The 23,229-nt window shown below is 39.1% G+C and overlaps 1 protein-coding gene across 3 annotated transcripts; it reads right to left on the bottom strand.

Annotated features, from left to right (window-relative positions):
• Positions 1 to 12,893: 12,893 nt before the first annotated feature.
• LOC131069369 (uncharacterized) lies at positions 12,894 to 15,961 on the bottom strand. Of its 3 annotated transcripts, XM_058004735.2 has the most exons (4): positions 15,851 to 15,961; positions 15,391 to 15,557; positions 15,176 to 15,211; positions 12,894 to 14,653 (listed from the first exon to the last, which is right to left on the bottom strand). In XM_058004735.2, exons 2-4 carry the CDS (start codon positions 15,415 to 15,417, stop codon positions 13,376 to 13,378), a joined length of 1,341 nt encoding a protein of 446 aa, XP_057860718.2. In that variant the 5' UTR covers positions 15,418 to 15,557; positions 15,851 to 15,961; the 3' UTR covers positions 12,894 to 13,375. The 3 variants fall into 3 exon arrangements, with proteins under 3 accessions (XP_057860718.2, XP_059068165.1, XP_057860719.2); XM_059212182.1 differs by lacking the exon at positions 15,851 to 15,961 and having other exon boundaries at positions 15,391 to 15,602; XM_058004736.2 differs by lacking the exons at positions 15,176 to 15,211; positions 15,851 to 15,961 and having other exon boundaries at positions 15,391 to 15,596.
• Between the last annotated feature and the right edge of the window lie 7,268 nt (positions 15,962 to 23,229).

Here is a 23,229-nt window from a genome sequence, read left to right as displayed (position 1 = left end):
TTAGTATATTGGGCATAAATCACTTCCATACATAGCAAGCACACACCATGCACACAAAAAAAAACTTTTATTATTTTCCCTTTCGGCCACAATTTATGTCAACATTGTGTTGGGATTATTACAGTATTGCTTTATTCCTCCCGGAAGTTCAGGGTTCAATTTCCCCTTCACCTCTTGCCATCACGCTTTGCTTCCCAACGACGATTGTTTTCTTCGTACTGTCGGAGGACCTGTTGCCGTCGCTCCCCACGGGCAATCTCCTCCAAGTGGGTTCCCAGTGCCAGTGATGCCTGTGCAAGTGACCGAGGGAGGTGGTTCATCAACCGATTCGCTACGGAGCTAACTTCCAGTGTGGTCCACACTGCACTTGTTGGGACGTCAGCCTCTATGGCCTCTCTTCGGATGTAGGTATCGATGGCCACCTGAAGCAAGATTGAGAATTCCCTCGTTGCAGTGTCTTCTTCGTCGTAGAGTTCTGTTTGTACGTCGTCGGCCTCTAGGTTAATCTCACCAATGGGTAGGCCCATCGTGTCCGTACGCCATCCGCTCCTTCCTTTCCCGAGTATGTCTAGGCAATGGCGCCAAATGTTTTCCCCGTAGGGTGTCAGGTTAAGACATTGCATAAATGATAGAAGTACACAGAATATATGGAACTCACAAGTGTTCTATTGATTCATAATAAGCCAGTACATACAATGATAGCAATATGTTCGACTACAATAGCATGTCCAAAGACTGGAAACAGATACAATATAAAGGAGTCTGGTCAGTTACCCGGTGCCAACTGCTGACAACCGACAGGTTAACTATCGATGCTAACACAATTTACCTTATGCTTAATTACTCGACAACATGGATTGCATTTCATTCTTCAAGACTGCATTATCTCTAGCAAGTTTTTCACATTCATCTATGTTGTCTTTTAAGGCTTGGTCATCAATGATTTGGTCTTCTTTCTCCTTGAGTTTGTCCATAAGCTCCTTTCTCTTTTCTCTAGATGTGTTCACTTTCTCCTTCAAAGACTCAATGAAGTCTTCAGCATCGCTCAGATTTCTTCTTAGGCTATTTGCTTCTTTTCTTGCTATATCTAGATCTTCAAGTGCCATAGTGAGTTGTTTCTGTAAACTGGATTCCATTGCTTCACTATCCCGGATCTTCCTCAAGATGTTAGGCTTCCTCGGAGGAACTATTCTCTGATACCAATTGTTGGAATCAATGAAAACTGAGAGGGGGGGTGGATCAATGTTCTGCAATATATAACTTTCTTTAATTGATTCTTAAACCACCAAATGCAAATGAATAAAAGTAAAGTGTAGAAACTCAACATACACAAGCACAAAACCATAACACCGAAATTTTTACATGAAAACCCGGAAAGGGAAAAACCACTGTGGGATTGAGACCCACAATATTATATTATTGTGATCAGGAGTATAATAATATTACAAGAGGAATGCACATGCATTCAGGCACACTGCCTAGAGCTCACTGCTCAATTACAAAAGAGAAGGCTACAACCCCCGAAGGACTCACTGTCCTACAAATGATTACAAATGATAACTAATTGTTTGAATTGATGAATAGAATCTACAAATGCCAAAATGCAGTTTCAGTTAAGCATAAAGAGTCTTCTTCCACTATTATAGCACACATTCTACTCTGCTCTAACATAATCCGGAGTATAAATCCAAGGATAGCACACGTCTATGCACAGACGCTCATACAATCTTCACACACCTCTCTCCAATACCAAAATGCTCATATAGATCGGTCATATATATCCGCATCACTTGATTAGGTCACTAATATGTCGGCTCCAAAATATGAAACGTGTAACAAGAAGTCGGCTCAAACCGATTACAAATACTCATGCGGACAAAAATAAATTGATAATACGCTTCAATAAAGTCGGTACAACAACTTCGAACATGGCACCAATCAACAAAATCATCCTGAAGATTCCGCATAACACGCTACACCAAAATAACCTTATTCTTCTTGAAATACTGGATACGGATCATCAAACTCGCACGAGAATCAACATTGAAAGCTAGGATTGTGGACTAACTAATTCCAACCAACAAATCGACTACCTCTTCCACCGCAAACAAAAATGTGCACCCAAAATTGAGTTCTACTCAATGTACTCATACTCTGTCGAACACTGAGTTTCACCTTCCAAACTTAAGCAAAATTTCCGGTAGAATGAATTTGCATATACCGGATGACGCTTCTGATCTGAGTTGTCATCAATGACAACCCCTAAACAATCCTTAAGCACTTATCTCTTCTGGAACAATGTCTCTTGCCAACAACCAAAAGTAGTCAAGTGTAAAGTCTCCACATCTAGACAAGAGTTGGAACCTAATACAATATGTAGTATGCACTTATCCTATAAATGCAAATTCTAAACACTCATGGACTATGGAAGGCACTATTTCATAGAGGTGAGCCAAGAATGATCTAACTTCACTCTAAATTGGTTTGAGGTAAGGATTATAGTATAAGAACATTTAAGGTTTTAGGTCAAGCTTTAACTTGAACAGATATGGAATCAATAGTGGGACAAGTGAAACCATCATTCACCTTAATCAAGACTTCAAATTTACTATAAGTGTCTTGGTGCAACTCATATGTGTAAATATTTTTTCTATAAGCACATTAATTGTACATATTGAATCAGTGAGCACCCCGCGTGTGGTTTTGTCATTAATTATAGCAATAATGTATAGTGATCCATTAGGTGTGTACATTGAGTTATCACTTTGGGAAAAGGTGATACTAGGTTCAAGCTTAGGTTTAGGTTTCTCTTGTTTAAGAAAAGGCTCTATCATATTAACTAGATGTTCAACTTGATTGCTCAGGGAATCCATGTGTATGTAATCATAATTAGGCTCCACAACATTTGTGGAATGGGAAGGCAGAGGATTAGTAAAAAATTGCAAGTTTTGATTAAGAGTTGCTACAGATGTATTCCCTTTATCATTCACACCAACCACTTGTATGATATTAGAGTCAATGAGGTATTGGATTTCATATCTTAGACACATCGCTCAATAACATGTCCAAGAGTATGATGATATTGACAAAAGGCCTTTGAGTTAAACAGAGGTAAAGATTTGGAAGTATCTAAGGGATGGATTGGGGGAATTCTAATCAAATTGTTATTTAAGAATTGAATCATCAAGGAATGTGAAGACTCAAAAAGTTGTGTAAAGTGTCACTTCTTTGGCATAGAAGAATATTGGGCTACAATAGGAGGTGTTGTAGCTACAACTTGAGTTTCAATGTCATTAGAAGAATAAGCATTTATTTTAATAAAATTCTTGTTTTGTTTCTTAAATGCTTGGTAAGTATAAGGAGCCTCTTCAAATTTATCAACTAGATTCATAGAGGAAGAGCCCTCATATTGACTAACTAAAAGTTGATAGTCACAAAGGGTTGTGCAAAATTGTGACTTTAGGCATATATCTGATAACTCTTTTTGCAAAAATAAATTATGAAATTAGACCCATTATAGATGACAATGTATAGATTTCAATATATAAATTTGTTTAGTACTTGATTATTTTTTTCATTTTTTACTTAGTTTTTTATGAAGCTAGTCCATAAATTTGAAATATCAAGTTTTCTTTTTTTTAATAATTTGTAATTTTTTACATTTTCTGAAGAAGAAAATATGACATCGCTCTACACAATCCTTTTTAAAATAAGAACAAAATAAAATAACCAATACGTTTAAGTCAAATTATGGTCGTACATAAGAGGTTTTCAAAAATAGCAATTAGGGCTAAACAATATATATATATATATATATATATATATATATATATATATATATATATATATATATATATATATATATATATATATATATATATATATATATGAAAATAAAAAATTCCTCGTCAATCTTCAGTGCCTTGCACATCTATTCCCAAAAGAATTCAAAAAAATACTTTTATTTTGGTCAAAATATGGTGTGTGATACACGTGCATGATATGGTATTGAAAAGGTGACTTTTAAACAATGGTTTTTATACATGCCTACTAAAAATAAATTTTTATCATCTGGTTATTAGAATAAATTACATATTTGAAAACTAGACTGAGAGTACTACATTTTATATTACTAGACATTTTTAAGATTCAATATTTAAGTGCTTCAAGTTTTTAGATCAATTGTAACAAAATTCGAAATTTAAAAAAAAAAAAAAAAACTTCTACTTTTTGCACCTACTCGCAAACATCACTTTTTTAGGAAAGTCCAAAACTAAAAACTAAGGATAGTTCCCAATACCATGTGCTAAAACCATGGGAAATTTCACCAACCAAATAGCACAATATCTTAAGACATATATGTTGGCAGCAGGACAACAACAATGCAGGTTAACTAAGAGGGGGGAGTGAATCAGTTTTCACCAAACTTTACCAAATTAATCACAACTTTAGATCCGATTAGGAACAACAATAGAAAAGATAAACACTGCATCAACAACACACATAACACATGGATTTTTGATGTGGAAAACCTGATCAAGGGAAAAACCACGGTGGGAACCTACACACAATATGATGATACTTTGCAGTAGTATATGTAAATATTACAATGGGAAATGCACATGCATTCAGGCACACTACCTAGAGCTCACTGCTCAAAAACAAGAAGGGCTACAACCTTAAGGAAGGCTCACTGCCTTACAAAGATCGGACAACAATCCCGATTACATGAACTGAAAGAATAACATCTCCAAATGCATGATTATAGTTCCGATTAAGCACATTGTCTACACAGCAACTTTTCTCTGCTCTTCCACACTTCCGAATGATAGATTCGCTTGTTCGCACATACAATATACTCTCAGATCATAAACACAACCGCGGACATACAACTTACATGATTATAATACCTATTTATACAAATCATCAACCTTAACCTTGAGGTCGGGTAAACACATAAGACCTAATTACAAAATTACATCACACGATACATAAATCCATAACCGGACCAATACAATGTCGGCAAGGACATAGCATGGACCCAAATCAAATCCTTGAACACACAACACCATCAAATAACTCGCCAAGATCATCCGCAACACGCTAAACCACTGAATATGTCGCATAACATGAAGAATACCACCGGACCAATAAAATCTTCAATAGCGCGCACCACGATCAACGCGGACCACCAAAACACATAGAACACGATCAGAGAACACCAACAAGCAATGTTAATTCCACCGCAATCACTGCAACAACTCGTATAACAAGATTCATCATTATTAAATCACTGAAGCTCAAGAAGACCAACTGACAAACTGAAATATACGCTTGCGAAGTTCTAAATCATGAACTACCCGATCAGAAGACACATATGAACACCCCAATCACTCTCCCAAATCCGCAACTCAAGATATAATCATTCTGGAGCAATATGGATCAAATACCACAACTGAACCAACAAAAAAATCACTCCACGTACCGAACCACATAACTCGATCGAATCACTTCATAGCATCATGAAATTCATATTGAATCAACTAGAGATAGGTATTTCAAAACCCAATAAACCGCAACACCACATCTACAATAGATCACTCAAACAACTCTCTGCAATAAAACAATTCTCTGCAACACAGGAATATGTTGACATCAATGACAACAACACATTCCAACAACTCTAATATCCAACAATATCCACATTTTAAGAAAAATATATCATGCATAGAGCATAAAGCCTCTTTGATTTTCTAGTCTACACATAACTCCCTCTGCCATGCTCTTAACCCAAAGTAACATTTTCACACCTTATAAGTACAAAGTCACATTTATGACTTACATGACACTGAGTGCCACTTACAAAGTACAAATTACATTTTTTTCATATGGCTAAAAATGCCATATAATATGGTTTGTGTGTTTCTATATAATCACATAATTAACACAATTACAAATATAAATTTTCAAAATGCAAAATGTACAACACCTAATCCCAACATTTTGCTTCTCTCTTCTTAATGACCAAACTAGGGGAAGAGCACCAATAGCTATTATAGCTAACTTCGCACACCCATAGATCCAAAACGATACATCGGATTTTGACAAAAAAAAATTGGTTGTCTCCATATGCAACTTAACTGCTTATAGCTATTGTTTTGGCTTCTGGATAGTAACGAGGCACGTTGTAGAATCCATTATGGATAGAAGAACCAAAAAGTATACATTTCAAAGTCACTTGATACCTACTTAACCCCAATAACCATGCACTTAAAATTGTCAATACTTATGCACAAATGACCCAATAGTCTTGCACAAATGTCCAATAGTTGTGCACAAATGGGTCAATTATGGAATTAAAAAGCTAAAAAATGAGTGGCTATTAGTACATATGAAGTTTATTAATAAGCTTCTGGTTATCATTTTTTTAATTTTTTTTTAATTAATAATTTGAAGGGATGGTTGAATGAGTGAACAGAAATTGGAAGATGGATGACAACAGGTACTCTTCCACTAAACAAAAAAAAACTCATTCTCTATCATGTCTCTCACTCAACACAACACCACATTAACAACCTAAAAATAGACATTCAATCACATTAAGTTTTCTTGTTGTCTTCTCCTTTTTGTTCATTATTTCATAATATTTTACCCCTTCTTGGCAAAGCCTCCCACCCAACTTGCATCATTTCTCAAACTTAATTATCTTTATGACCCCACTTGCTACCCTTCACCCCATGCCACGGTTTCTGTTAAAATAAACTATGGTACAATTTTCAAATGCATAGGATGTAGATTCATATTCATTTTGGTGAACATTACTTAGACCTATACATCATGTTTGAATTTTTTTTTAAATAGTTAAGCAACCTTAATTCTTTCTTTGTCATTTTACATGTGTAGTTTTTACTGGTTCTTTTTTAATTCTAAAGTATCTCTGTAACCCAGTTCAACGCTCAACCTACCTTACCTTAGTTTTTACTTTTGATTTATATATTTTATAAAAAATACGTACAAAGAAAACTTAGATTATTATTATTTAAAATATATATTTATAATTATTATTATCAATGAATGAAATTAAGTTATGGCATGAACACTCAAAATATGCATAATAGAAGAACTGATATTGGAACAGACATACATCATCATTAAATAACATCATAACGGAATTGCGGTATCACGGTTTGAAATGATAAAACCTGCCTAAAACAAATTGAAATCGGATCAGTTCTCAAACGATTGGATTCTGCAACGATCGAGAATCACTTTGTTGCTATGTCAATAAAATTATCATGGTGCGTGGTAAGTGTACATATGATTGTTCGACTTCCCTGTGCAATGATGTTCATCAAAGATGTTCTAGATTGACAAGGGTGTCAATCCGGAAGGCCCAATTCAAATAAAACCAATTCGAGTAGCGTCGTTCTTGTTAGGATTTAGAAATGAATTAGAAGAGCAGAAAAACAAAATAATGAATTCACAAGCAAAGACAAATGAGACACAATTTATCGTGGTTCAGCAAATTGCCTAAATCCACATTTAAAGCAGGGGAATCAATTATATTGATGACCAATTCTCGTTGTTCATACACAGGTGCAAGTAGCTTCAGAAATACACACAACAAATGACATTCAACCAGCTCTTAAAGAGCTTACAAATAGAAGATGAAGAGCCAAAGGTTTTGGCGGTAAAATAGAAGGAGTCAGTTGGACTTCACTTCCAACAATCTCTCACTTGAAGGCCAACGAACTGCTGCAACAAGTAGATTCCCCCACTCAGTCTTGCTATCAGATATTGGAAAGGCCGAGAGAAGCTTAGCAGAAATCGAACTTCTCCCACTTAACAACTTCAGTGAGCACATCAGCTCGATTCTTTTCGGTATGAATTTTATCTACATGAAACTTGCCTTCTTCGACCATGTGACGAACATAATGACTGTGAACATCAACATGTTTTGACCGAGGCTGAGATGTCTGATGTTTAGTCATAAAGATGGCACTGTTATTATCACAAAACAAGGCAAAATCTGATTGCTTCAAACCTAACTCACTAAAAAAGAGTTGCAACCATACCATCTTCTTTGCTCCCTCAGAAAGAGCTATGTATTCAACCTCTACAGGTGATTGAGCAACTGTATGTTGTAATTTAGAAGCCCAACTAATCGCTGCCCCAACAAATGTGAAAGCATAACCTAAAGTAGACTTCTTTTTGTCTAAATCTCTGGCAAAAACAGAATCAGTAAACCCTTGCAAGTGTGCCTTGCCCTTCCCAAACCATAAGCAAAAGTTTGAAGTACCCTTGAGATACCGCAAAATATACTTGACTGCCTCCCAATGTGATTTGCCCGGATTAGCCATAAATCTGCTCACCACTCCCATAGCATGAGCAATATCTGGACAAGTAGATACCATAGCGTACATAAGACTTCCAACTGCAGATTTGTATGAAATTTTGTCCATAAACTCTTTATCTTCTTGTGTTTTTTGACACAATTGAGAAGACAACTGAAAATGAGAGGCTAAGGGGACGCATACAAACTTAGCATCCGTCATACCAAATCTATCCAATATTTTTTTATGTAGTCTTGTTGAGATAGTTTAAGTTCTCTCTTTTTCCTATCTCAAAAAATAGTCATCCCAAGAATTTTCTTTGATGCCCCTAAATCTTTCATGGCAAACTCATTAGCTAAGTGAGTTTTAAGTTCACTAACAATCTTCATGCTTGTGTCGGCCACTAGCATATCATCCACATAAAGCAGAAGTATGACAAATTCGCCATTTGGAAGCCTTTTAAAATAGATACAAAGATTAGACTCACGGCGAGTAAACTTGTGATCAATCATAAATTTGTCAAATTTAAGATACCACTGACGTGGGGCTTGCTTAAGCCCATACAAACTCTATTTCAATATGCAATAGAGATGTTCCTGACCCTTTTTAATAAATCCTTCAGGCTGATGCATAAGCAATTCCTCATCAAGGTCGCCATGGAGAAATGTCGTCTTCACATTCAGTTGTTCAAGCTCAAGATCCCAGGCTGCAACCAATCCCAATACTGCTCGGATGGTAGTCATTTTGACTACTGGTGAGAAAATTTATTTAAAATCGAGGTCTTGCTGCTGAGCATATCCCTTGACAACTAGTCTTGCTCGAAATCTTTTGCAACCACCAGCTTCATCTTTCAATTTATAAACCCACTTATTTCGTGGCGGAAGTGGCGCCAAATCCCATGTCTGATTTCGCAATAGTGCGTCCATTTCTTCACACATTGCAGCGTGCCAGTTATCACAATCTGCAATTTTACAAGCTTCTTTATATGTTGCAGGCTCTGTTTGATCAGAGATTAACAAAGTAGGCTTAGCTTCTTCACAAAATAATAAGTCATAGTCAGAGAAATTTACAGGAGGTCACCTCTGTCTGATAGATTTTCGCAATTGACTCTCTGTTGGAGTAGTGGAATCATTCAATTTATGTGTTCTCTGTTTATGCAAATCAGTGTTGCTTGTATTTGATGATTGATGCCCACAGTGGATTTCACTTCCTGCAGGGCGATCAAAGGTATGTGGATTCTTGTCCACGTTGTGTGAAGGCAGGTCACGGGAGTAAGGACCCGCAGAGGCATCCTCCATGGCCAATGTGTGTCGAGGGTGCTAGGAGCAGAGACCACGTGAATGGTCTTCCATGAGACCATCACCGTCAGCAGCGAAGACTTGTGGTGGCGGTGAACCCGTGGGAAGGGAATCTCCGGGCAAGCGTGACAATCGATCAGCAAGTTGTGGAGAATGCCTAGCGAGTGGTGGTGAGTGCCCAGCCTCACGTGACTGCCTTTCTTGTTGTGAAAGACCACCATGTTGGGGAGTATGTGAGCTAGTGTGTTTGGAGAGGGCGACAGCGTGGTGGTGAGTAGACAACGGCACGACCGGGTTGAAGACACCTTTAACAGTCTTCCTACAAGCCCGTGATGGTTCTGAGGAAGGTTGTGAGGTGTTATCCGGTCCCTCTATTCCACGGTGTGCTATTTCAAATAGTTGTGAACAGCAATGATAAACACTTCATCATCATTCTCAGTTTGAGAATTGTATTCACCGGTAGCAGAATTTTGAAACAGAAACAGAGGAACATACTCTTTATCTGGTTTATTTGAACCTTGCAGCGCAGGGAAAGAAGTCTCATGAAAAATTACATCCTTGCTACGAACAATTTTTTTGTGAACCGGATCCCACAACCTAAAACCAAATTGCTCTTCGCCATACCCAACAAAAATACACTTGTGCGACTTGGGATCCAATTTGGTTCATTTCTCCTTGGGTATATGTGAGAAGGCTTCACATCCAAACACGTGAAGATGTGAGTATAAAAACATCTTCCCTTACCATTCCTCTTCCGAAATACCAAAGTCTAATTTAGATGAGGGACTTCGGTTGATCAGGTATACTACTGTGTTGCAAGCTTCTGCCCAAAATTTCTTGCCTAAACCTGCATTTGATAACATACATCGTGCCTTTTCAAGGATTGTCCTATTCATCCTCTCGGCTGCACCGTTTTCTTAAGGAGTGAAAGGAACAACCTTAATTCTTCTAATCCCATTATCAGCACAAAAATCATCAAATTCATGTGAACAAAATTCTCCACCATTATCTGTTTGTAGACACTTAATCTTATGCCCAATCTGATTTTCAACTAAAGCCTTGAAAAATTTAAATTTTGAAAAAACTTCAGATTTCTTAGAGAGCATATAAATCCATACTTTTCTTGTACAATCATCAAGAAAGGTGACAAAATATTAGCTCCTTCAATGAAGGTTACCTCAGTAGGCCCAAAAACATTCGAGTATACAAGCTCTAGCGGTGTTGTTTTCGTGTCATGCCCACCTTTCAAAAACTAACTCGCTTTTGTTTGCCATAAAGACAATGTTCACAAAAGGCTAAGTCGACAAGTTTGAGGCCCGGAAGCTGATTTCTTGTGTGCATAACATGGAGCCCTTTCTTGCTAATATGCCCAAGCCTTTGATGCCAAAGATCCGCTTTGTTGTCCTCAATCACCATTGCAGCTCCCACTTCACCATGAGTCTTAAATATATATAGACTACCCAATTTATTGTCATTTGCAATCAGCATGGTACCATGAGTTACCTTCCAAGTATCCGAAAGAAAATTTACATTAAGACCTTGATCAAAGAGTTGTCCAATGGATATCAAATTCCGCTTCAATTGTGGGACATGTCGAACATCTTTGAGCAGCTATGTTTTAACACCTTCTAATGGCAGCAACACATCACCCTTGCCTGTAATTTCACAAGCTTTGTTATCTCCTAAGAAAACATTTTCAAAATGACCTTTGTAGTTAATGAACACTTCAAGACATTAGGTAGCATGATGGGAGGCACCGGAATCAAGTACCCATGAATCCAGAGTAGTGTCGGTTGTTGAAAGGATTAGTACACTATCATCTTTATTGTAAACGGTATTTGCTTCGCTGTCCCGCACCCTCTCTTGTGCCCTTTTGTAGTTTCTACAATCCTTCTTTACATGACCAAATTTGCCACAAAACCAACAATCACCATTTCTGTTTCTAGACTTCAATCTCCTTGTTGATTTCGAACGTCTATGATAATTATTTCTGCCTCTATTATGGCTTCTACCTCTATTTTCGATGCTTACCACCGTTAAGGCTTCACCGGATGAAGGTTCTTCATTCTTTCTTCTCAAATCCTCGTTGAGAAGAGTAGCTGCTACATCATTAAAAACTAACTTATTTTTACCGAATATTGATGTGCTAACTGCTGTTACAACGCCATCCCAACTGTTTGGCAAAGAGCATAATAAAAGAACAGCTTTGCTCTCATCATCTTGTGTCATCCCCACCGAAGTTGCTTGACTAATCAATGTATTAAATTCATTGATGTGATTTGCCATAGCGCAACCTTCCTTCATCTTAAGCTTGTACAACCGCTTCATGATAAACACTTTATTGGCAGCCAACGCCATTTCATACATAGTTGTGAGTTTATCCCATACATCTTTCGTTGTTGCTTCACCCGTGTCATTGAAGAGAACATTGTTGGACAGCGAGAGAAAAATTGTCACTCTTGCCTTCTTGTCTAATTTTTCCCATTCTTCATCAGCCATCGTAGTTGGCTTCTTTACTTTCCCTTCAAGCGCAAGTGAAAGGTCTTGCTTTATCAGCAAAGACTCCATCTGCACCTTCCATAACCCGAAGTTCTGACCAGAGAACTTCTCTATCTTCACTTCTTCCATGATTCCGAAATTTCAACCACCGAAATCTTAACAGCGATCTATCCTCGCTCAGATACCAATTGTTAGAATTTAGAAACGAAATAGAAGAGCAGAAAAACAGAATAATGAATTCACAAGCAAAGACAAATGAGACAATTTATCGTGGTTCAGCAGATTGCCTACGTCCACACTTAAAGCAGGGGAATCAATTATATTGATGACCAATTCTCGTTGTTCATACACAGCTGCAAGCAGCTTCAGAAATACACACAACAAATGACATTCAACCAGCTCTTAAAGAGCTTACAAATAGAAGATGAAGAGCCAAAGGTTTTGGCGGTAAAATAGTAGTCCGTTGGACTTCACTTCCAACAGTTCTAGGGATGATTAAACAAAATGACAACGATCCAAGGAAATCCAACCAAAGTGGAATTGGTCTAAGGATAGCCAATTGGACAGCACTCAGCACAAAGACATTGCAGCTAAAACGCTATCCAAAATCTGGCGTTGTTCAAAGTTTATCATTGTGAAATGTGTAAAATTATTAGAGGACGAAAATCATAATAACAATAAGAATGTAAATAGAATTGCAGAGCTGAACGCTGAATGAATGGAAAAACAGAACATTACACAACAATATAGAGAAGCTTGTGTATCTGGAAATGATTTTGTATTATATCATCTGTACATCATAAAAGGTATCATGTCTGGTTATGTTTGCAAAGGGATGCAAAAACAGAATCTGTTCGGGGCGAAGCATGATCACCTTCCATTTTCCAATACATCCGTTTGTATATTTCAAGGTGAAGCATGATCACCTTCCTTTTGATTTTTAACAATGTTGCAATGACGGAGACTAGCCACTATACAGCATTTGTTTATTGCATGTTTCGGTTGCAACATAAGAACTTTACCTTCAACTTGGAGAATGCATTCTAGTCAGCCACATTTCTTATTATCAATTAAATTTTATAATATATGTTAATAAATAAGCAATATTGCATGCTTTTACATATCTGCATGTCAATGGCTAAACATCTTTGAATATCTAATGGCAAGAAGAAATAAACAAAGAATGCAAGCATATGATTAAACACTAAACAATTTCCATGATGAAATTCCTGCTCTCTTAATTTGTTAAAGCTCAGAAATGCTAAAATCCCATTTTAGACACAATGGACGTTTGGAACCAGGCTCTGGGAGTTGATTCTCATGTGATAAACATATTGAAAGCCCTTCAGTGTACCGAGTGAGTTCCCGTGCACTTCTTGATAGCCTGGTGCATGCAGATAGACATTTATCCCTAGAGAGACCTTTGTCAAAAGTAAGATGCCTCAGTTTAAGCAACTTCCTTGTTTTTTTCTTCATCTCTTCCAGGCGTTCTTCTAATTGCTTGAATCTCTGCCTGGATTCCAATGCTTTCTCTCCATGTTGCTCTATAAAAGAATACATATTTGTCAAATTCTCCCAAACTGGAACTGCCACAAATCCCATGGTATCATCTACTTCAAAAGTTGTCATACTGCATTTTTTTTCTCCTTCATAACATCCAAGTTCATTTGGACTGCCTATAACTTTGACAGGTAGCTCATAAAATTTGCCCCCACCCACAGCTCCATGTTGTAAGGCACTCTCAGCAATCTCATTGAGGAACCGTAAGTAACGTGGGTGAATTGACAAGGAATCATGTGTAAATATCATTTCTATCTCCATCAACTTTGCCACTTTTAGCTCCTTTGCACGTCTTAATGTTGCTTCTCTCTTATACTTCAAGGCTGTCACAAGGTCAGCAGCAGACAAAAATGCAGACCACTTCTCTTCATTGTCTTCATGATTTAACCAGAGATTCCCAAGGTTATCAACTCCATAGCGATCACCAATCAAAACTGAATGTCCTAGCAATTTTATCTCTTTGCATAAATCAAAGGCTTTACCTAATGTATGCAACAATGCTAGTTGTTGCTTTAGAGTTAAGCCTGCCAGTGCTGAACAAAATGAAACCCTGACTCCACGTCCTATGCACATCGCATTTTTCACAACCACCAACTTCTGCTCCATGCCCAAAAGAGATGTTTCATTATGCCTCTGTATTTCTGATGCCTGCTGCAACAGATCAGAGATTCTTAGACTGTCTTCCTCATCAGTTAAACCACCTTTAACATGTCTTGACAAACCACAGGCAAATAGAAGGTTTCCAAGAGCTGCACGCGTCGCGGGCAGAATTGTTGCCCTGTTTGGGGAAAGAAACCGAACCTGTGGACATGGTAGTGAAACCTCAACTTTCTCAAGTTTTTCACTAGTGGTGTCACCATGGAGATAAAATATAAAATGATAAGAATGCTGTTCGGGGCTACTAAATCCTTTTGCAGCATTCAAGTATTCTTGCAGAAGTTGGAAAGAGCGTTGATTTACTACCTGTCAATCACAATATGAAGTATTAAAATATGTAAATGGACAAAAACAGAAACATGACAATAAGAAAGTACTAAAGAATTTATTATTTGAATTCCCAGGGCAATGCACTACTGCATAGGTCATCACGTCGATGGTTCATGGTCAATAGCAGATACAACTTGCAAGATGGAAGCTATGTAGAACATCTGAGCTAACATATAAGGTGACAGCGAAGGGGTTCAATTTCTCTCTTCAATATGCTTTAGCTGGTATTAGATATCAAGTAGGATATAACAAACTGTTCAAGACAGAGCAGCCTTAAGGAGAAGAATCAAGGATCGAATCATAAATTATACACCTGAAAATTCTTTAAATATTAAAATACAAATGCTAGCAAGAATACAAGGTTCAGCGAGAGGAGATTGATCATGCAATTTCACATAGCCAATCCCAAAACAATATGGAACTTGGCATTAAAAAGTACCAAATATGAAATGATCATGACTATCAAAAGCATTCCAAAAAAAAGTAATAGTTAAGCACCTGAAAGTGAAACATCTCAAGAATGAAAAGTGACACCTATTAAACACAAATAAAAAATTGTTTAGTGTGCTTATAACAGATGACTTCGGAAAGCTTTGAGACTCTGCTTGCTTCGCTTTTGAGATGTTTTTGGTTAAACTGATTGCAACTGCTCCCTGCTGCATCTGATTATAAATTTTAAGGGTGACTAGAGTATATAATACCGATGCACCAACCTTGGATGAAAACTCTTCAAAATCCATGAAGCACAGGATTCTATCACCATAGCTACTTTATACTTCAGTACACATGAAACAGAGGCTCAGAATTTCTCTCCCTGTTTCAATGCCTTCTCAATCCCATGTGATTGTGTTTTCCATTCATTGGGTGTCATCCACAGTACCTAGTTCAAAATTTTCAGTTCATTTCAGGCATCAAAAATATTCTGAAATCCAAAATTCTCAAAAACACTCACTAATAGTTCTATAACAATGGAAAAAACTGGACCAAATCATACAAATCTGACCAGCTGAAAAGTCCAGACCAAACAAAATTTAGTAACAATTTTGCCATCTATCGCAAATGAAATAAATGCAAATAGTGCCTTCAAAGGATTGTTCTACACTGTCACCTTGAGGCCCTTCAATCAGGTAACAATCTCAAAATCATCTGGTGAGACAAAGCAGTTATACATACTGGGGCAGATGCAGAAAGATGTGTAGCTCAAGAAGATCTCTAAGAATACATCTTGTCTGGCAATGTCAAAAGACTGGCGCAAGAAAATCCATACTTTGTTGTCAAACCCTACAACTTTTTTCTGAAAGTCTTCAAAAAAATTAATAGGTCAAGGTAGGGTAGAAGAGTGCTACATCAATAAAAAGTGATTTGAGATGAAATTTTAATATGGATTTAAGATTCATTAAAACTGAGAATCAAAGATATGAATAAAATATGCAAACAGTAAAATTCAGCATATTGGAATGCATCTCATCAAAACAGTGTCATGCCCCCTGCCATGGAGACTTCAACAAACAAAATTACAACATTATTAACACCTAAACCTGGGTGATGCATTTGATTGGTATAGGACTGACTAGGGCAGAAGGAAGTTAGGGCCGACCCAGGGCAACAATGTATCGTAGCTCTAATAAGTAAATTTAGGCAATAAAATATATGCGGAAGGCCAACTCATTGGAGCAGAATCACCTTGTAAGAAGGCCGACCTATCTTGGCATAATCACACCATTTAGAGAGTCCAAATACATTAAAGGCAATTAAGCAATTAATTTATTAAATGATAAGAAGGCTGACTCACGATTAGGCACCTCTCTTGGGGGGAAAGTCACCACACTTGGGAAGTTGTCCCTATTTATGAAAAGTTGCCTCCTTTCAAGAAAAGTAGGATGGGGTATAAAAAAGGATATGTAAGATATAAGCAGGGAATGGAATGAAATATTCTAGGATCTAACAGCAGATATAAGCAGAGATAAATCCTAAAAGCAGTAAGCAATGAGCAGCAACAATAATACATTAAAAGCAGCGATCATCCTACATAGGAGACAGCGAATTAAATAATGCAACAATCAGTTACTACACAGCATTAGAATATAGGCATCGAACAAGACAGAAATAAGTGTTCAATCAGCAGTTAAGCAGGAGGATCAAATAACATGAAGATAAGAATAGACTGGTAAATTAAGGGAGTCTGCAATTCAGAATATAGCTATACCTAATCTAGTAAACATTGTGGTATGCAGGGATATATATTTAATATCTATGCTAGATGTATGCAGCATGATAATGTTTTAATGCATAATTCCTCACATACTAATATAAGCCATAATATTTATACAACAAATAATGTATTTGATACATTACATCTTATATGTTAGATATAAGCAATAATGTGGAATATCTAGATTTCTAGTCTATTCATCAAATCGCAGCAAACAATCATAGCGAGGTAAGGGAGAAATACAAGGAGAGAGAAACTGAGATGAGATCCTCTTCTAAGTACACCACCTCATGGTGGATCACTGGCGGCCTGTCACATGAGGCCAAGGGTGGCTAGGTGTATCCCGCCCTTAAGCTTAGATGGGAAGGATGCTCCGGGCACCCTATTGTAGTTTCCCCTCTGACCTCTACAATGGTTGATTGATGGAATGGATTCAAGGAGACTCAATCATAGGAGGACAAATAAGTTGGCATGCATAGGAGGGCAAGTACAAGCTTCATCAATAGGTACACCCCCTCATGAAGGATGGATGGTGGAAGGCCACATGAGGCCAAGAAGGATGGTATATCCACTCTTGGGCTTAGCATGACGATTGCTTTGGCCCCCCTATCATGTCTCCTTATCCATGCCCTACTATGGTTGAACCCAAATAATGAATTTTATATATTGTATATGATTAAGATGATTGTGAATATATGTTCTTTAACCCTAGTAGTAATAATTGATTTTATGAATTGTATCTTCAATAATTGTCTAACATGATTGCAAGATCTCAACTAGGATCTACCTTGCTTTTATATTCTTTGGGTAAAGTCATATCTCTAACTATATTATGTTCCTTGTTTTTATTGAACTTGTGATTCGAGAGCAAAATATTGGGTAATCCCAAAAGGGAACATTACAAACAATCAAGATGCAAAGTGGTCAGCGAGTTTATTACTAGCTCAACTTATGAGTCTGTGACTGCCTTGTATTTAATAATAAACAAGCAAACACAATTACTCAGTCTTTAAAATGATTTGTGTTGAGACATGTGTTTACCCCGTGCGGTGTGTTATTAATATTGCATATCAACAGTCAGATGATAACCATAGGATAGAATAGTAACCAGAAACTCAGAGCAATGCTTTCATTAATGCCAAAATGTTTAGTACAATAATCATTCTCTACCTCCGCATCTCCAACAACAAGTACAAGAGCATATATAAAGACATGGTCGAGGGTTGCGGTTACCACCTGTGGGGAACTGTCATGCAATGGACAACTACCCTCGACGACACTAACATACTTAACCAATATAGCTTAACAAGTAGTACAAAGCCCATTTTACGACCAACATCACCCCCCCCCCTAAGAAAAGTTGTCTCTGGACGACAAGGACAAAAATCCGAGACTAACCCAACAAAATGGGGATGAAGTACACTGTATACAATAAGAAAATCACTGAGAAGAAGGGGCTGAGGGGGCGTCCCTGAAGGTTTTGTCACCCTTCTTGAAAGAAATGGAGTTCTCTCCTCCATCATAGATCATCTTCCTATCAAATTGCCAGGGTCTTCCTAGCAGCAGATGACAAGCATCCATAGGCAACACATCACAAAGGATCTTATCCTTATATCCTCCAATAGCAAACTCTACCCAAGTCTGTTCATTGACAAGCACACTTTGTCCTTTGTTCAACCAAGTCACCTTGTAAGGGCTAGTGTGGGGTATTCTTGTGAGTTTCAACTTCCTAACTGCCTCTTCTGATATGATGTTGTCAATTGAGCCTGAATCAACTATCACCTTGCACACTTTATCAAGAACTTTGCATCTCACCCTAAACAATGCTCTCCTATGTTTGGGTTCCTCCTTAACCGGCTGTCTGATCAAAATCCTATTGAACATCAAATTCTCACCAATTTCTGATTCAATCTGATCCACATCCGATGCTTTGTTGCTTGATGAGTCTTCATGAGCATAAGCAACCCTCTTTCCACTGTTTGATGAGGTAGGCTTGTCAGGGCATCTATAGGCTGGGTGTCCTAATTGTCCACAGTTGTAGCATTTCATAGTTGCAAAGTAGGAACTACCTCTACCGGTACCTCTACCCCTACTTGAACCACGTTGTGCCCCTCTTCCTCTAGAATGGCCTCCTCTGAGATTGGTTTCACTGCTATGCTCAGTCAACTTGGCTTCTCCTTGGTTCCTTTGCTCATTTGCCTTGCTTTGGTAACCACCTCGGTGATTCACTTGTTCTCTACCTCTGCCTCTACCCCTGTTATTGGAGTCTCCTTTCCTTTTGTTCCTCTCTTCCACCTTGGCAGCAAGCTAATGACATTTTTGAACAGTAGTAGGAGTCCATAGGCTTATCTCCTCCTGAATGTTCCACTTTAGGCCGCTTAGATACCTAGCCACCTTAATAGATTCATCTTCTTGGACTTTGGATCTAAGACAAAGTTTTTGAAATTCTTCGGTGTAGGAGGTCACATCAAGGTCTTTTTGCTTCAAACCCTGTCTCTTCTTATGAAGTTGGACTTCATAATCCTCTGGTAAGTAGTTCTCTTTGTTCTTACTCACCATGGCCTTCCAATTGGCAATAGGTAGCTTCCCCGTGCTAACTCTCTCTTCTTGCAGGTACTTCCACCATGTTAAAGTTGCTCCCCTTAATCTTGATTTGGCAACTTTAACCTTTTAAGCCTTTGTCACTCCCTCACACTCAAAGTGGTTTTCCATGCCCTCAATCCATTCCATGACAGTGTCAATGTCCATCCTTCCACTGAAATGTGGCAATCCTTCAAAAGCTTTGGTGTTCAAAGCCTTAATAGCTTTTACAAATGGTTCTTCATTAAACAAGGGATTAGGTTCAGGTATAATGTCATCTATGTCAATGGTTTTCTTGCCTTTATCTTTGGTGTCTTCTCCCCAAGGTCCTTGTGTCATCTGATCCACCACTTCTTGCAGTTTATCCCTTATCTCACTCATAGCTTCCTCAAGGAGTCTATTCTTCTCCTTTTGTTCTTCTACCTCCCTAGCCAGCTCTGCATTAGTGACCATTGTGCTTTCCCCTACTGATTCACCAGAATACAGAGACATACATGGTCCACCAAATCTTTAACTTGCTCTGATACCAATCTGATGGGATGGGGTTTGGGATAGACTAGCCTAGTCTATGCTCTTGGATCCTTCCCTTGGATCACCTGGTGTTCTCTTCACACCCTAGGGTCTCTAGGACTTCCCTTGCTTGAGGAATCCCCTGACCTTGCCCAATCCACCCACCAATGAGTTGCAATGCTGCTCCTAAGGTCTCACCTACTCATGAGACTCAAAACCCCTTACTATGGCTAATAAGGGCTTGGCTTGTTCCACACCTTCCTAGGTCTTAGCAAGGTTAGGTCAGGTCTAATTCATGGTTCTTCCACCCATTCAGGTGCCCCCAAGAGGTTTCAAGCTTCCTACCTCTTACCGATTTCACAATTTTGTCTTTTCCCTACAAAATAGGGCTACAAGGATTGTGACCAATTAGGCCTCCTACCTGGTCCTTTAGGGCTCCCTCTCACAAACGATGCACTTGCTTGTGAAACTTCCCAAAAGACCTGCTATTCATTTGGCAAGGACTCAAGGATTTTCTAGGTTTTAGGCCTCCAAGTGTCCGTACACTGCCCTAGGTGGATTTTAAGGTTTTTGAGGGTTTTTAGGAGGGTTTTTAGGTCTGCCAAGGTCACAGTGTAGGTTTGATGCTCTTGCCACCCTATTTGGATTGGTGGAAGCTCCTCCTTCACACCAATGGTGCTTCACTCACCCCTCTGCAACTCTTCCAAAGGATGCCTCCTCTAACCTACCTTGCTCTCCAAGACCTCTGCAACTTAACCCTTCCTAGCCGGGCACTGTTCAGTCTCGCCTAGGAGTGGGTCTTAAAATGGCCTCCTTGCATTTTCAAGGGCCCTGCTTGCATTGAACTGTAGTACAGGGTTTGTACTCTCATTCCCCATGGTTTCATGGTGGTTCCACAATGGGGAATGGAGTCATGATTCCATTTGCACAAACCAGTCCAAAACTGGACAGTGAGAAGACAATTTACAAAATATTTACAAGCACACCACACTTGCAAACCAAAACCTAGTCTAATTGCTCAAACTGAAAGTATTTACACCATAGAAGATACTCCACACAGTTTTGCACGTAAATCAATCCATTAACTTGCTCGGTTGCTTCATTCAAACTGACTGGTAACCAACAAAACAGTCACAGTCAGGCTTTCCTTACTTGGGCCGTACAATGTCTGACATCCAACCCCTTAACTTAGGGTTTGTAACATCTTATACTACCCATACCTCGGTCGGTGTGCCAAAATTAGGGCTCTCCATGGTCAATAAGGGTCTTTGACCTTTTGGGTGGAAAAGTTGCTTGACAACTTTTAAAAGTTGTCATGCAACTTTTGCATCTTTTGAGCAACTTTGCCATTGTTGCTTTTCATGACTCCTAGGCCTATTTTGGGCTATCCTAAGGACAACATCATGCCAATAAGGCCTAACACACATCCAAGGCACACTCAACCCTCCTGCACAAGAAATCACAACAAAAACACTAAGGACCTAAAGCTAGGACCTAGTCAAGAACAAATGAGCTCATGGCTCTTATTACATATACAATGGCTTCAAAAGAAGCATAACACCAACAAAACAAAGGAGGAAGAGCCTGGAAGGGTGCTCCTGCACCATGGTTCCACCGTACGGTGGTCCCACCACCACTTCCAAAAAAAAAAATATATATATATATATATATATATTTTTCAATTTAATTTCCTAATCTAATTGTCCAGAGAGTCTTCGGCTCGGGTACCATGCCTTTGGGATCGCCCTTCATCCTTCTCGGTTTGCCTCGCCCGAGAGTCTCCCACTTTGGGCCCATGCCTCTCGAGTCGCTTGCCCGACCTCTCGGGTCCCCTTCCATCCTCTCGGGTCCCCCTCCGGACTCTCGGGTGTCCTTCTGGCCTCTCAGGTCCCCTGCGCGCTTCTAGTGGTGGGGTTTCAATTTGGACCCATTGATGGCAAGTCTATTTTCAATGGCCATCCGCAAACCTAGAACCATAAATTCTACAGGGACCACGGTCTCCTTCCCATACATAAGAAGAAAAAGAAGAATAAAGATTTTGAAGGTTGCGGCCTTCCACACAGGGTTCCTATCGTTGCTGACACGAATGATCTTGGGATTATCTACATCACCGAGGTTTGTCTCCTTCAATTTTACCTCTTGATACTTGATGGGTTTTTCCTTCAAGAACTGGTGTGTGATGGTGTCACTCACACGGGCGTCTCCCTTCCAATATTCTTTGTATTCCGACAGGTACACCTCCTTTGTTACTTGCTCTGGTTCCTCTAGTTCAAGCCTGTAGCTCTGGAACATTTTGTAATCCTCCATCTACCAGTGGAAGAGCACGTTCAATGACCACATCTCTTCCTCAGAGCACTCTCCTAGTTTGAGAATCCCTTCGTCGTTGGGCTCCATGCAGCCCCGTCCTTCGTTCCTCAGGTCGCCTTCTCCTTCACCCTCCGATTTCGAAGATGATCCTAGTTTCTCACTAACCAACTGTGTCCCAAGGTCTATGATAAAATTCCTTCCTCCATTCTCCATAGACAGAGTGTTCTTCCAGTTGTGGGTGGCTTTGGCTGCCACCAACCACCCTCTCCCTAAGATCGCATCATACCTTTTTTTCTTTAGTGGGATTACCACGAAGTTCAGTATGAAGGGTTGCGTCCCGATGGTAACTTGCTGGCCCATCAGTGTCCCGATGGGTTTGATTCCATGTTAATCTACTCCCAGCAGATTGAATATAGATGGCCACAGCGTCGACTTCCCCAGCTTCCGCCAAGTTTCTTTTGGAAGAACATTCACTCCCGATCCACCATCGACGATGGTATCGATCAGAATGGTGCCAAGGATACCCATCTCCACAATGGTCGGGTTCCTTCCAGTGTTAACTGCCAGCAGCCTGGGGTCTATTACAGACCCCTCAGGAACATTCGTGCAGTGGTTGGTATTGGTGCGTGGTTGGGAGAGATTATTTAGCAACGCCGTTCCTAATTGAGGCATCATCTGGAGGAGATCGTGTACCTTCACAAGCACCTCCAGTTTAAAATTTGATTTAGCGTAGCCTCCTCCGCCTCCGGTCAGCTAGAAATACCCGTCGTACCCTTCGCCTTCGCCCTCTCTCGTATCTCTTTCTCAATTTCTTCTCGTGCTTTCCGTACCCTTCACTTCTCTGTCTCCAGGTCTGGGCACGTTGCTTGTCTGGCTTGGGCGCGGGTTACGGCCAGCACTTCCTCTTCTTTGGTTTCCTCGATATTGAGCAAGTTGATGCCGG

This window comes from Cryptomeria japonica, chromosome 10 (assembly GCF_030272615.1).
Source record: "Cryptomeria japonica chromosome 10, Sugi_1.0, whole genome shotgun sequence".
Classification (NCBI taxonomy): Eukaryota; Viridiplantae; Streptophyta; class Pinopsida; order Cupressales; family Cupressaceae; genus Cryptomeria; species Cryptomeria japonica.
The sequence above is the reverse complement of the archived record's forward strand: the minus strand, read 5'-3'. Positions and strand labels throughout refer to the sequence as shown.